Source organism: Triticum aestivum, chromosome 4A (assembly GCF_018294505.1).
Source record: "Triticum aestivum cultivar Chinese Spring chromosome 4A, IWGSC CS RefSeq v2.1, whole genome shotgun sequence".
NCBI lineage: Eukaryota > Viridiplantae > Streptophyta > Magnoliopsida > Poales > Poaceae > Triticum > Triticum aestivum.
Genome location: NC_057803.1, coordinates 245,885,304 through 245,900,681, shown reverse-complemented (window position 1 = coordinate 245,900,681; position 15,378 = coordinate 245,885,304). Strand labels below are relative to the sequence as shown.

The following is a 15,378-nucleotide window of genomic DNA, read 5'->3' as shown; positions in this document are numbered from 1 at the left end:
AACAGATGCAGGTACTGAATTTACGAGGAGTGTACCCATCACGGTAGCAGCCTGGTCTAGAACTTCATTGAGATCAACGTGGTTGGCATGAACACGACCATAAGACTTGGCATTACTGTTGCGAGGCTGGTTGCTTCCACGACCAGCTGTGGGAAGGGCCAGTTGATTCTGGTTCTGATTCTAATAGCAGTTCCTGGCAAGGTGACCAGGTTGGCCACACTTGTAGCACAGACCATTATTGGGAGTGGGAACAGGAGCTTGGGGTGGTGGAGCTGGAAGCCTTGGCTGCCTAGTTGGTGGGGGAGGCAGACGCGGTGCAACATAGGACTGCCTTGGAGCAGGTGCGGTTGGCTGGTACATGCTGTTGGGAATCCATATCCTACGCTTCTGTGAGGACGGGCCCGAAGATGAGCCCATGTCACGGTTGCGCCTGTGAGAGCTCTGGTGTTCCTGTAGACCAGTTTCGGCATTGATGGCCTTGTTCACCAAGGTGGCGAAATCAGCAAAGTCATGCACTAGAAGTGCGAGCTTGATATCAGCTTGAAGGCCATCATGGAACTTCTCCTGTCTGTGTGCATTAGTTGCAATGTCTTCTTCAGCATAGAGGGACAGATCCAGAAACTCCCGCTGATAAGCTTCCATAGTTTTGTTGCCCTGAGTGAGGTTGCGAAACTCGCACTTCTTCCGGTCCATCACTCCCTGAGGAATGAAGCGAGCACGGAAGGCAGCTTGGAAGTCTGGCCAGGTGATGATTGTTCCAACTGGTAGAGTATGCCTGTGGCTGTCCCACCATTGAGATGCGGGTCCCTTCAGGAAGATGGAAGCAAAGGTGACATAGCTGGCAGGGGCTACATCAGCAGACTCCATCTCATAGGTGATGTCACGGAGCCAGTCATCAGCATCCAGAGGCTGAGTTGAGCTACGGTACACAGTTGGGTTCAAGCGCATGAAATCCTACAAAGTTACTGGGGTTGGCTGCTGGTTCATATTGGGGCAAGGAAACTGAGCCATCATATTCTCCATGAACTGGTGATTCATCTCAAGCTGTTGGATCATACAAGCCATGTACTCAGGCGGTGGTGCGGCGTTGCCACCACGACCACGACCACCTGGTCTAACCATCCTGCTAATATATAATAGCAGTAGTTCAGCATTGAGACATTGCGAGGACAAGAATCATTCATGATGAAACATGCATAATGAAAGGAACAGGATAGTTACTGCATAGTAGTTGGCATATCTTACAAAAGTGATCATGCATAGAGTTCGGCACACAGAGTTCAGTACACAAACTAAGAACATCATAGGCGGCACGCAGCCTCACGGCGAATGCATCTAACACTAACAAGCAAGCCTACATCAGTCCCAGGTGGAACTATGGAGGTAGGTGTAGCCTGACAGCTGGTAGTGATGCGAAGGGAAGACCTCCACGCGAGTAGCCTGGGGTCCACGGATACTCTGGTGTGGAACCCGATGCGTGGGTGGCAGGAGAGGACCAAGCGCGGGAGAGTAGCCTCCCACATCTGGCCAACCGATGCCCTGGGGCATCACGGTCCTGGCAGGGTAGATAGCAGAATGCGATAGATCACAAGATCGGATAGAGGGGTGCAACAACGTCAGAGCACGGTAAAGGTGCTGACGGGTGGTGTACAACTTGTGGAGAAGAGCTCGATTAGCTCTATCCAGCCCATCGGCATGCAGAACCAGGTTCTGATGGTAGAAGGGCTCTCAGGTGACAGTGGAGTAGGCAGCAGTGTAGTATCCTTCCGCACCAACATCGGATGCGATAGCAATGTGCCTGAAGGGGGAGGTGTCCAACTCCCGGTACTCTCCACGAAGACATGTCAGAGCAGCATAAGCAGCATCGTGGACCACCATGTCGATAGTCACTCCAACACCATGAGCAGTGTGCAGCACGGTAGTGGAGTCATACTCCCGAGAGTAGAGGTGGACGATGGCTTGGTACTGCTCCTGGTTGAAGTCCTGGTACTCCTCATAGACGGTGTACTCAGGGTGCCAGCGATAACCCAGATAGGTCATCATCTCAACCAACACAACAAGTGGTCCTGAGGCACCAATGGCCGTCGTGTGGCGCACGACCTGTCTCGTGGGTTCCATCTGGAAAAAAAGATGTTTTCACAGGAGTCAAATGACAATGTGGATAATGTTCAAATACTACTCTAAATAATAGCTAGGGATTATCCAACTTTGGGGTGAACATGGTCACGGGATCCTAGTGTTAGAGTTAGTAAAATCGTTTAACCTGAGTAGGAGAGAGTTCAGAGTCCCAGAGTAAGGATCGAGGAGTAAAAGATCCTAATACCACCCAGAAGGCGACATGGGCCCGTAAGGCACACAATCATGTTAGTAAAAGTTTTTGTAATGTCTAGACTTAACTTCAGCCAAGGAGTGTGGAAGGGGGATTCCTATAGGCAGTCGGCTCTGATACCAACTTGTGACGCCCCCGATTCAAACGTACACCAATCATACACGCAAATGTGTACGATCAAGATCAGGGACCCACAAGAAGATATCACAACACAACTCTACAAATAAAATAAGTCATACAAGCATCATATTACAAGCCAGGGGCCTCGAAGGCTCGAATACAAGAGCTCGATCATAGACGAGTCAGCGGAAGCAACAATATCTTAGTACATACATAAGTTAAACAAGTTTGCCTTAAGAAGTCTAGCACAAACTGGGATACAGATCGAAAGAGGCACAAGCCTCCTGCCTGGGATCCTCCTAAACTACTCCTGGTCGTCATCGGCGGGCTGCACGTAGTTGTAGGCACCTCCCGAGTAGTAGTAGTCGTCGTCGACGATGGCGTCTAGCTCCTGGACTCCATCGTCTGGTCGCAGCAATCAAGTATAGAAAGGGGAAAAAGGAGGAGCAAAGCAACCGTGAGTAGTCATCCAAAGTACTCGCAAGCAAGGAGCTACACTACATATGTATGCATTGGTATCAAATGGAAAAGGCTATCATATGTGGACTGAACTGCAGAATGCCGGAATAAGAGGGGGATAGCTAGTCCTATCAAAGACTACACTTCTGGTAACCTCCATCTTGCAGCAGGAGAAGAGAGTAGATGGTAAGTTCACCTAGTAACATCGCATAGCATAATCCTAACCGATGATCCTCCCCTCGTCGCCCTGTGAGAGAGCGACCACCGGTTGTATCTGGCACTTGGAAGGGTGTGTTTTATTAAGTATCCGGTTCTAGTTGTCATAAGGTCAAGGTACAACGTCGGGTCGTCCTTTTACCGAGGGACACGGCTATTCGAATAGATCAACTTCCCTGCAGGGGTGCACAACATAACCCAACACGCTCGATCCCATTTGACCGGACACACTTTCCTGGGTCATGCCCGGCCTCGGAAGATCAACACGTCGCAGCCCTACCTAGACACAATAGAGAGGTCAGCACGCCGGTCTAAATTCGATGGCGCAGGGGTCTGAGCCCATCGCCCATTGCACACCTGCATGTTGCATACGCGCCCGGTGAGCAGACCTAGCAACCTCCATTACAAATGAAGTTGCATTACACGGTCCAACCCGGCGTGTGCTGCTCAGTCATTGACGTCACGAAGGCTTCGGCTGATACCATGACATCGATTGCCCATAACTATCCCCGTGTAGATGGTTAGTGCGTATAGGCCAGTAGCCAGACTCAGATCAAATACCAAGATCTCGTTAAGTGTGTTATTTTGAAATAACCATGGACGCCGACCAGAGCCAGGCCCACCTCTCTCCTAGGTGGTCTCAACCTGCCCTGGCGCTCCGCCACAAAGTAACAGTTGAGTGCCTTTGGGAACTTAGGGCCACCTCTACCGGGATGGAGCCACCTGCCCCTTCAGCCCCCAACATCGGAATCACTCGCGAGTACACCTACGAGCTGACCCGACTTTAACCACCACCTGTATAGCATGTATATATGTATAAGTATATACCCGTGATCACCTCCTGAGTGATCACGGCCCGATAGTATAGCATGGTAGACGGACAAGAATGTAGGGCCACTGATGATAAACTAGCATCCTATACTAAGCATTAGGATTGCAGGTAAAGGTAGAAACGGTAGTAGCAAGGGCAGGCTATGCATCAGGATAGGATTAACGGAAAGCAGTAACATGCTACACTACTCTAATGCAAGCAGTATAGAGAAGAGTAGGCGATATCTGGTGATCAAGGGGGGGGCTTGCCTGGTTGCTCTGGCAAGAGAGAGAGGGGTCGTCAACATCGTAGTCGTACTGGGTAGTAGCGTCGTCGGTCTCGGTGTAACGCGGTATGAGGTGGTACCGGTGAAGGGGGAAAACATCCGAGAAAGTATTCCCAGTGTTTCGCGTTTTCGGACAGATGGACCGGAGGGGGAAAGTTGCATCTTTGCTATGCTAGGGATGCGTGGTGGACGAACGGGCTGCGTATCCAGATTTGTCTCGTCGTTCTGAGCAATTTTCATGTAGAAAGTATTTTCATCTGAGTTACAATTTATTTTATATGATTTTCTAAAGTTTTTAAATCATTTTTCGAATTTATTTAATTAATTTAATTCAACATTATCCAGAATAGTGCATGCTGATGTCATCATGACATCAGCAGTCAACAGGAGTTGACTGGGTCAAACTGACGTGTGGGTCCCGTCTGTCATTGACATATCACCCTAACTAACAAATTAGTTAGGTTAATTAGATATTCTAGGTTAATCAAGTTTAATTAGTTTAACTAAAAAGGATTAGTTAAGTTAATTATTCAGTTAATTAATTATTTATTTATTTTTATTATTTTATTTTTAATTTTTTTAAGGAAACGTTTTGGGGGTTGAGGCCCCGCATGTCTATGGTACAGAGGCCTATCGGGCGCGGATTAACGAGCGCTGGTGCCCAGCCCGATTGGGCATACACCCAGATTGACAGGGGGCGGCCAGAGGCGCAGCGAGGCCAGGCAGTGGCAAGGCCATGCCGGGGCAGCGCCAGGGTACGGGGCAGCAGTTGCTGCGGAGGTGGGTGGGTGGAGCGATGGCCAGGCAGGGTGAGCAGGACGGCGTGCGGGCGGCGAAGCCAGGCGACTGCGGGGCCGGCAAGCGAGGCTGCGCTGGGCAGAAGCATTAGTCGCGCAGCAGTAGCAGTGCAGCGATGAACAGGGGAGGCGGGCCAAGTGGGGTCGGGGCGCGGCCATGCACCGGGTGCGGACGGCATGGGTGCGGCCAACAGAGGAAGGCCCGGGACGCGGTCGGGCGGCTTGCAGGGCGCGCACGAGCAGCAATGGCGCGCACGGCGCGGGTGTGGGCGCACGAGCATGCCCGCGCTGTGTTGCGGGCAGGCGAGGTGAGCACGGAGCGGCCGTCGTGGTGTAGGCGGAGCGGAGGGTCGAGCGGCGCGGTGGCGTCAACGGGTGCGCGCGGAGGAGCAAGACAGGGCGAGGGAGAGATAGGAGGGAGGGGCGCGGGCTCACGGGAGGATGTAGGGAATGAGGCAGCGGTTGTTGGGGAGGACGACGGTGACGACGAGCATGGCGGAGACGGGATGCAGGCCGGCGAGGAAGAGGAGGCAGGCCGGCGAGGTGGAACGAGCTCCGGGCGGCGGCGTCCTGGGGCGGGGCGGCGAGGCGTCGCGGCGATGGGCGTTGGGATCGGGGGTTTGCCCCGATCCAGATCCAGTCGAGGGAGTGGGGGAAGAGTGGGTGTCGGTGGGAGTTAGGTTACGGTAGTGGGGGGGATATGGGGAATGGGGGAGGCCCGTTGGGCCGGCCGGCAGTTGGGTCGGCGCTCAGTGGGGCAAGGGAGGCTTTCTGCTTTATTTTTTTTGTTCTCTTTTCTTTTTGTTTTGTGTTTTCTTTTTATTTAATTGATTTGTTGTTTCCACCCACTATAAAATACCTAGGCATTTTATAAAAATGTGTTTATTACACCATAATTAACTATGTAATATTATGCACAAACCGAACATTTTTGTTTTAACGTTTGTAAACTTTTATTATTAACTTTATTTTTAAATTTGAATTTGACTCAGTTTTGAACTAATGGCAGACTATCAACAGAACTGTGGTGACATGGCATGATTAGCGTTGGATTATTGTACCACGATTATCCGGGCATTACAATCTTCCTTGTCCAAGACCCAAGTCAGTCTCGATGGATCAGCTGCTGCTGCCGCTGAAGATGACGATGTCCCAGATACTTCCGAATCAGAAACTTCATTAGACAGTTCCTCAGGCGATGCCTCAGAGTGAATCATATTCACATTTTTGTCGCACTTGTGTTCTTCATCACCTTTTTTACACTAGTTGACAAAAAAGGGGGGAGAATAACATTGAGAGTTTGATAGATTGGCTCTGTTGGATCTGGTGTTTGTGCTTTCTCGCTCCATCTTTTGAGACAATTACGCCATTCCATGTGCTCTGATGTAAAACTTCTGTTATGGGTTGTAATATTAATAACCCCGCCTACTGCACTATTCCCTCTCGAAGCTTTTTGTTTTGTAGGTGAAATTGTTAACAAAAGTTATAAATGATTGCAATTTACTCTCATTGGATTATCCATCAGTGTGAAACATTACCTTGTATGATTGAAAATTTCGACATACTAAAATAAATTGCAAGGAATTCTATTGCATATCAACTAACCCTACATACATTTGGGGGGAGTATATTTCATCATCGAGTCAAGTAACGCAAGTTCACTCTTGTTCGATCTACAACTTACTTATCTATCTTCACTTTGATGATTATTTGTTTTGCCAACAACAGTCCAAAAATGGGGATATTGTTGGTGCTGGGGGCAAATGAAGTCGAAGCAGCAAAGGTTATCATCGAAGATAAAGCTAACGAGAGTGGCCTATAAAAATTGTTGAAGTCTAAGCAATTGGTTCAGTGATTCTTCGAAGCAAATGACAACGCTCGAGGAAGAATGAAGATGAAGTGAAGATGTGGCATTTATTTCGTTGTTCTTCTTCTGTCATTAAGTCATAGGACCACCGTACTATTAAGAGGGGTATAGCATTTCGAAGCTTTGATTCTCTGATGCTAAACCGAAACCTATGAAAGTTGTGAGAGAAATCTCTTTGTGCTCCGAGCAAATACTTGCTAGCAAGAGACTGTGATATTCTTCGATGCGAGAGATTTGCCTTGAACCGAGGAGTTAGCAGTACTTGTTTTCTCAAGTAATGTTACCGTTGCTCCAAATCCGACCGTTGTGAACGTGACTATTGGCCATTGGCTGGACCTCATGTCCAAAATGGCCATTTCCCATCTAGGAAGGCTATGGTTGTAAATAGCCACCCCGCACCGGCTTTGTCTGGTGGGTGCTCTGTTTGATTCTGAGAAGATTGTTGAGCAACCCCCTCTGTGAGCGATTTGAGTTTAAAATCCACCGAGAGAAAAACCCTAGAGCTGAAGAATTAGATAGTGGTTTAGCATCACAGGAATCTAAGTTTAGTACACTCCGTCTATTACTCTTGAGAGCTACAAACTCTCTAGACGGTTAGTTGTCAAGTTCTTCAGAGACCAAGGGTAATTGTGGTTTTCGAAGAAGTCTGTAAAGGTTCCAAGATCGCCTTCAAGTATCTACCACGAGTGATCGCCATCAATTGACGAATCGATTGTCAATGATAATATGGTGAAGAGAATTTATCTTCCGAGTTAAGTCACAACCCCTCCGACCAGACGTAGTCCTTGTGCAGAAGGACGAACTGGTCGAACAAATACCTTGTCGCCGTCGAGCACCTTTGGTCGTCTCTGTTACTCAAGTTTACTTTCGATGCATTCCATTCGTGTAATTTACTTTGATGCTTGTTCTAGTTTTCTTATGGTTCTATGTTGTAGTTCATCTTAGATTGTTTATCACTTTTTCCGCAGCTGGGTTTTCAGAGATTTAAGTTGTCCGAAGAAAATTGAAAACTCCCATTCACCCCCCTCTAATAGACATATTTTGTTCCTACAACCCTAGAGGTTCACGCTTGAGGAGTTGCACGACAGAGTCGTATCGGAGTGCTGAAGGAGGAATAACCCTCATTAACCACGACTGCTTAGCTACACCGTAGAGTTAGCATCGAGAATGTGTTACGAGGTATCACCCTTGGCACTAGATGGTAGCTCTGCAGAGTCGTACAACTAAAGGGGGTGAGGTGATGTGTCGGGCCCTGGACGTCGATCACGTTGATCGAGTCATCTGGTAATCTAGCGAGGGTGTCGGTGTTCTGGGAACGGGGTTCCCCAGACTTGCCTACCTGCGGCGTGGCTCAAAGGGGGGCCAGCGTGGCCCATCTTCACCAACACAAACCCAAGACCCTCACGAGGGGCCAAGCCTCGCGGGGCGAACGACGTGGAGCTTCCTCAGGCGCGGCCTCGTCAGGCTGGCTCATGAGGAGGTGGAGAGATCAAGGCGGGGTACCTCACGAGGTGCCCGTGACGCAAGCCATGACGACCGGGGGCGCCAGGCGGGTGCCAGCCCGCGCAGTGTCCTCCCTTCCACTTTGGTGCAAAGGGGGCAAGCGCAGCCGCGGAGTACCGAGGCATCAGGCAAAGGTTGCCGTTTCGGTGCAACGAGACCAAGACCAGGAGGACTACGAGACGGAGGTCACCATGGAGCCCAAGACGGCGTCGTCACCAGAGCTTTGCGCAGGCGAAGACTACTTTTGTCAGGATAGCTGATACTAGTTGTCCCCCTTCAAATTAGCCCGCCATTGTTGGCTCCCTTCGATATTTGGGAAGAGGACCAGGGCCTCTATAAATAGGACCAGCCACCCACAGAGCAAAGGGGGCCGGGGGGTTGGAAGGATAGAGAAGATCAGGTAGAGAGAGAGAGAAGGGTGACTGAGCTCCTCCCAGCAGTTCGTCGCCCCAGCCAAGAACAGACCCTCGCGAGGCTGTTCTTCCTTGTATTGTTCATCATCATCAGCCCAAGAGGCAATCCACCACACCACACACTGGAGTAGGGTATTACACCACAACGGTGGCCCGAACCAGTATAAACCTTGCGTCTCTTGTGCTGTTCTTTCCTTAGTTTAGATCCTAACAAGGCGGAGGAGTCCAGGTAGGTAGGAGGCGAAATCTCCGCGCGCACCCCAGTGTTCGAACCTCAAGGGTCTGCCGGAACCCGAAATCCGACAGAGGGCAACAGGGACAAGGTGAGGGGTCATTGATGGATCACTAACCAACCCATACTAAGCATATAGGATAAACACGTAAGGTACAAAAGCATGTTACAAAAGTAGGCTATTCATCAGAATAGGAGCAATCAAGTACAGTAGCAAAATCTTATGCAAGCTTGAGAGAATGGAATGGATGATATAGGAATGATCAAGGGGGTTTGCTTGCCTGGAAGCTCTGCGAATGAAAGGAATCTTCGGAAGCGTAGCTGTAGTCGAATACCAAAGTATCAACAGTCTCGGGGTCTACCGGAGAGGAAGGCGGGGGAAGAAACAATAAATAACAGGCATACAAAGCAACAGAAAGCATGACATGATCGTAAGCTATGCTAAGGGTGACCTAACGAAGGGCTACGCGTTACAAACGGAGCGGGGAATATTTTCCCGGCTACAGGCATTTATCAGACAAATGATCTAGAGGGGGAGGTTCCAAGTTTGCAGTGTTAAAGGCATGTGACAGGTATGTGGATAGCGTATTCAGATTCGTCACATTTCTCTGAGGAACTTCCATATATAAATTATTTTCATCTGAGTTATAAATTATTTTATATGATTTTTCAAAGTTTTCATCATTTTTAAAAATACTGTTAATTTGAATTATATAGGGAAAATGCTATGTGTACCCTCTGTGTACACAGCCAGGAGGCCGATAGTAGGCAAGCGGGGTCCAGTCAACAACGGGTTGACCTAGTCCACATTTGACCGGTCAAAAGACGAGTAGTGCAAGTGGGTCCCGCATGTCATTGTTATTTTAACATTAATTTAGCATCAAACTTAGCCGTGGCCCCATTTGTCATTGATACAATAGGGTAATTAACACTAAACTAATCTATATCTAACTAATATGTTGACTAAGTAATAGAGTCGGCCCCCTTGCCAGTGACCCAAACTGGACACACACACACGCTCGCACAGGAGGACACTCGCCCATGGCCAAGGCCACAGCCGAGGTGAGCGTGGCAGCGGCGAGCGCCGGCACGCGTGGGCGGAAGGGCGAGTAGCGGGCGCCGGGGGCCAGTCAGGGGCCGGCAGGCGCGGACGGTTTGCGACGGTGATAGGAGTGGCCAGTCAGGGGCCGGCAGGCGCGGACGGTTTGCGACGGCGATAGGAGACAACGACAGTAACAGTGAATGGGGCGGCGGGCGAGGTGCGGTTATAGTTGTGGCAGGCGTAGGCGGGGCGCCCGTCAGGGGAGGCCGCAAGCAGGGCAAGGCCGGGCATGGCTGGCGGTGGGGTAGGGCGCGTGGCAAGCGCGAGGCCGCGGGACTAGCGAAGGCGGGCGCGGGGAAGCAGGGCACGGTTGGAGAGGCGAGCAGCGGCGGCTGCGAAACGGCAAGGTGCAGCAGGTACAGTGAGCAGCAGCTGTAACAAGCAGTAGCGGCGATGGCGTCGGTGCTGGAGGCCGCAGCAAGCAGCACGCGGGGCGGCATATAGCGGGCGGCTAGGAGCAGCTGCAGACGCGGCTGCCATTCACGCGCACACGCTGGGGCACTAGGCGTGGGCATGGCGCGGGGGTGAGCGCGAGGTGAGCCTGGGCATGGCGAGGCGGCGGTGCCGCGGGGAAAACGAGGAGGGAGATGGGGTAGTGCTCACTTGGGAAAGCCGCAGGAGAGGTTGGGGAAGTCAGAGGAGGCCGGGATGGGGCGGATCGAACGGCGGGGTTTCGGTGGCTGTAGAGGAAGGGGATGAAGCAGGCCGTGTCGGTAGTTCTCCTGGGCTTCGATCTGACGGCGAGGAAGATGAAGACGAAGCCTGTGGTGGTGCCGGACATCGCGGAACGAAGAACGGTGGCTGGTGGCCGTGTGCACGGCAACGGCGCAGCCGGAGGAAGATGGGGGAATCTAAGAGTTAGGGTTGTCCCTTATCCTCATGTTTTTTTGAGAACAAAGAACTGACAACGTTGTGTGCCATACAAATGAACTCCGGGGTATCTAAAAGCCACACATGGCTTGCCCTTATCCTCATGTGGCGCAGCAGTGTGCCGCGTCAGCATGCCTGGCCAAACGGCCGGCCGGCACGGCCCGGCCCATCGTAATTGTGCCTAGGCCGGCATGGCCCGCCAGAGCACGATTACTATACGGGTCGTGCTGTGCCGGCCCCCGTGCTGCGCCCCCATGCCCAGGCAAGGCTCAGTTAGTAAATGGGCCGGCCTGTTGGCCCGTTTAGCACGGTGGGCCGTATATTTTTAGCTTATTATTTAACACACTGAACGTTTTTTAGCTTAGTTTTACATGTTGATCCATATATAAATGTAGAAAAATATAAAAAAAACTTAATCAGGTTGTGCCGTGCCGGCCCGCGTGCCCAGCCTTCAGGCCGAGGCACGGCCCAGGACGTGCTACGTGCCGGGCCCGACCCGTTTAACCCGTGTCGTGCCTGGCTCAAGGCGGGCCGTGCCGACGTGCTCACGGGTCGGCCCGAAAAACCGGCCCATTTGGCCAGCTATAAGCGTCAGGCGTGCGCGGCCATGGTGCCTCGGCCTTCTCCTGTAGCGAGGGTAGGACGAACGGCAGGGGCTGTTGGAATGGGCCGCATTGTGTGCGCCTAGAGCCCTGTCCAACAGTACACCCTATTCCTTTTATTATATTTTATTTTTTGCTTTCTGTTTTCTTTTATTCTTAATAGCAAACAGGCTTTAGTAAATATGGGACATAGCCCATAAATATAGTGCAATACTAGACACTATCACAGAAGTTTGGATGTTTATTAAAAAGAATTGTATTTTCAAAATTTATAAAAGGCATTTTAAATAATGATTTGTCCCATGTTTTAATTGTTTAAGGGCATTTGAACTTTCTATAAAAATGTTGGTTTCTACATGAAAAATACTTAGTGAATATTTGCAACACAACAAACATTTTTATTTTTCCATTTGAACTTTAATTTTTTGACTTTAATTTAAATTTGAATTTGAATTCAGTTTGGATCAAAGTGAGGTTTAGCAAATTAATTGCGATGACATGTCACCATTAATGTGTGATTACTGTAGCTTGACTCTGGGGGTGTTACAATCGTATATCGTTTGTTGATTCACATTTATACGTCCCTTTCGGCCTCATCGTATATGGTTTGTTGTTTCACATTTCTACGTCTACGTTTCCAGATGTTGCTGCCCTTGGCAACTCTGTCACGGAGTAGCCAGAATCTCTTGATTATGTCTCCTTTTCACTACTCTCTTCTAGACTCCCCACCATTGCCAAACTCTTCTAAAGTTTTCTCGATTCGTCTCCCGGTCAAAATATTAAACTGAAATATCTTTATGTTTTAGTTCTAACCATGGTATAGCTGGAATAATTGGCGGGACATGAGATCTAGGCTATATAGACAAGCCGCAATAAACAAACCGAAACACTAACGCCCACACATGTGGGCGTTACCCAACTCGCTCACATGCCTCGATCGTCGTTCATTGCCTTTTGCATGAATCTTGGCGTGAAAAGGTTGAGTTTGTGTGCCATGTAGGATAAGTCGCGTGTGTGGCATGTAAGGGAGTTCATCCGCACGCTGGTTTCCCCTCTGAGGTCAGCGGTTGCGTGTCAGGCGTGCGGTGGAACTGCTGTCGCGCCCGCATGCCACGCCCGGCTACGGTTGCCATCTCCACCGTCTCGCCCCTTCGCTCTCCCCTCGCCGTTCATTTACTCCCCTACCCATTCATTACTCCACAACACACTATCCACACCAGTTGCATTCGATTAAGGAGAAACCGAGAGGAGAAGGCGACGGCGGCGGCGGAAGAGTCGGCCGCATTCGCAGCCGTTGGTGGGGCTCATCGGACTGGAGTGTCGTCACCGGAGAGCCGCAGACTGATGGTAAGGCTCGCTCCCGTGCTCACATTCCTGCCTGCGATTTACGCCCCTCCCTCTGTGTTCAATTTCCGCTCGATTTTCCTCGGACTTCCGGCCGATTCGCGGTGCTCTGGCGTCCCCGTCGACGGCGGAGTCGCGTGCTTACCATTTAGGGTGGCATTGCACAGTTTCGCCGCCGCCGCGGTGGCAGTCATGCTGGTGTGGCTCGGCCTGTCCGCAACCACATCCGAATTTTGCCTTGCGATTGAGCAGGTGATTTTTCTGATGTTGGTTGTGATTTGCCTCGAAATGCTATGGCCATCAGTGTAGGGAGTTTTTTGTTGTTAAATTTCAGGGTATGATAGTTGCGAAGAACCCTAGATCTAGTTAGGTGCATTTCAAAGTGTAGGATAATGGCAACCATGGCATTTTCAACAACTATCATCATTGATGGCAAGTAATTTTGTGAACACACTATGCCTCTTGCCATGACTATGCTTTCCATGCGGCAACTAATTTTGCGAACACACTATGCCTGTTGCCACGACTATCATCACTGATCAACCGTGTCAGTTGCCACGACTATGCTTTACATGTGGCAACTAATTTTACGAACACACTATGCCTGTTGCCATGCCATATGCAGGATAATGGCAAATTCAATGTACAATAGACTCAATTTGCGTTTGCCATGCTGACTTGCTATATCTAAACATATTTGACTGTATTTACATGGCAACTCATTTTTATAAGAGGCGAGGGTGTGAGTCGCCACATTACATGTTGTGAAGTGGAAGTTGTCTGCCCTTTTTTGAAGTGACATGTGTTAACATGGCAACTTGAACCTAGTACATTGCTTGTGAATACATGGCAACTCTTTTCTATATGAGGCCAGGGTGTGAGTTGCCACATTACATGTTGTGCAGTGGAAGATGTTTGCCGCGAGCCATTGTACTAACATGGCAACTTGAACATTTTTTAAAGTGCCTTATGATCTATACATTTTTTATGAGGCTAATGTGTTAGTTGCCACATTTCATGTTGGACAATCCTAGGGGGTGGGTGTTCCTATGATCTGCCTCATTTGCCATTTTTATTGGAGCCAATATGGCAAGTAGATTATGCTAGTTGGCATCTACTTCCTTCAGAAGCACACACATGTCCAGTTGCCATGTTTCTGTAATTGCTTTTCCATTTTGATTATTTTTCTGCCCTTTTTGTGCATGTTAAGTACATGGCAATTACTGCCCTCTTCAGATGCTTAAACTTTGCGGTAACCATTTGAGTTTTCATTTTTTGTTCATCCAAGATATCAAGTGAATATTTACTTTATGCATTTCTTTCTGTATCCGTTGGCTGTGTTTTCATTTCACCCTAACGTGTGTTTTGTTCTTACCTTAGGACAATGGCTCGCGGCGACTATCAAGATGATGATGATGACTTCATGGAGTTACTACAACAGAATCACGTGACTGGTCGGATAAAAGATGGCGATGAGGTCATTTGCCACCCCATATGTTTTAATGTCACATTGAGTTTTCAATCTTCTGTTAGAAACTAAGTTTTCACGACATTGAACATGGCAACAATTGATCCCATTTCTGTTATGCAGAAGAAGAAACGTCATCGCTATAGGGCTTCGCAAGAACGCCTGACTATATTGACCGAGGGATTTACTGATGAGCAGAAGGGAGATGTTGGTGAGATGGAGATGCAGGCTCTGATGGATGTTTGGTGCAAGAACCTAGTGAACCCTGTATGCGACTGGCTCAGTGAGATTTATGATCCTGCCTCTAGAGAATTCATGGTTCCGGGACGTGGAAGACTGTCTTTGGATGAGGAATCCATGTTCTGCACTTTGGGTGTGCCCTATGGAGAAATCAAAGTCCCGTATGAGGTGAATAATAAGACTAGGGAAGCCATGTTCGCCCGTTTGTGTCCTGGAATGGCATCCATGCCAAATACGACTGTGTTGGCAACTTCGCTGGAGGGCATGAAAACCCATGGCGAGGTTTTTAAGATGAAACTCCTCATGTACCTGATCTCAGCTGTCTTTGTGCCTACCACATCTCTTCGTCCAAGCGACAAGTGCTTCCCCATCCTGATGAATGCTCTCTCTATTTCTTTTTTCCTTCAATCTTTTGATTTTGATGTCATTTGGAAGCTAGTAACTGCCAGATTTTTGATGTTTTCATTTGAATGCTGATGAGGCAACTTTTTGTCCTGAAATTGTGTTGTGCGGGCGAAGCTGAAAGACGTGAAGAACATGAATTGGTGTAAATTCATCGCGGACTTCTTGCATGATGCATTCTCAAACAAGATGTACCAGAAGGGCTGTCGCTTACACTTGATGGCACTTTTTTCCTACTCTTTTGCAAATACTCTTACCACGGTTAAATGTTTTCCCAAATCAACATGGCAGCTGTTGATAAGTGTGAACCATACAAG

The 15,378-nt window shown here is 49.3% G+C and overlaps 1 protein-coding gene across 1 annotated transcript; it reads left to right on the top strand.

Moving 5' to 3' along the window:
* Positions 1-12,837: 12,837 nt before the first annotated feature.
* LOC123081955 (uncharacterized) lies at positions 12,838-15,171 on the top strand. The gene is made up of 3 exons (XM_044504440.1): positions 12,838-12,954; positions 14,332-14,428; positions 14,543-15,171. The coding sequence occupies exons 2-3, from the start codon at positions 14,336-14,338 to the stop codon at positions 15,134-15,136; spliced, it is 687 nt and encodes a 228-aa protein (XP_044360375.1). The 5' UTR covers positions 12,838-12,954; positions 14,332-14,335; the 3' UTR covers positions 15,137-15,171.
* Positions 15,172-15,378: the final 207 nt, after the last annotated feature.

What these genes read in the sequence shown, in the direction of transcription:
- LOC123081955 (XM_044504440.1), top strand. Translation starts at nt 14,336, where the DNA reads ATGGCTCGCGGCGACTATCAAGATGATGATGATGACTTCATGGAGTTA. An exon ending in GGATAAAAGATGGCGATGAG is followed by an intron (nt 14,429 to 14,542) that starts GTCATTTGCCAC and finishes TCTGTTATGCAG; the next exon opens with AAGAAGAAACGTCATCGCTA.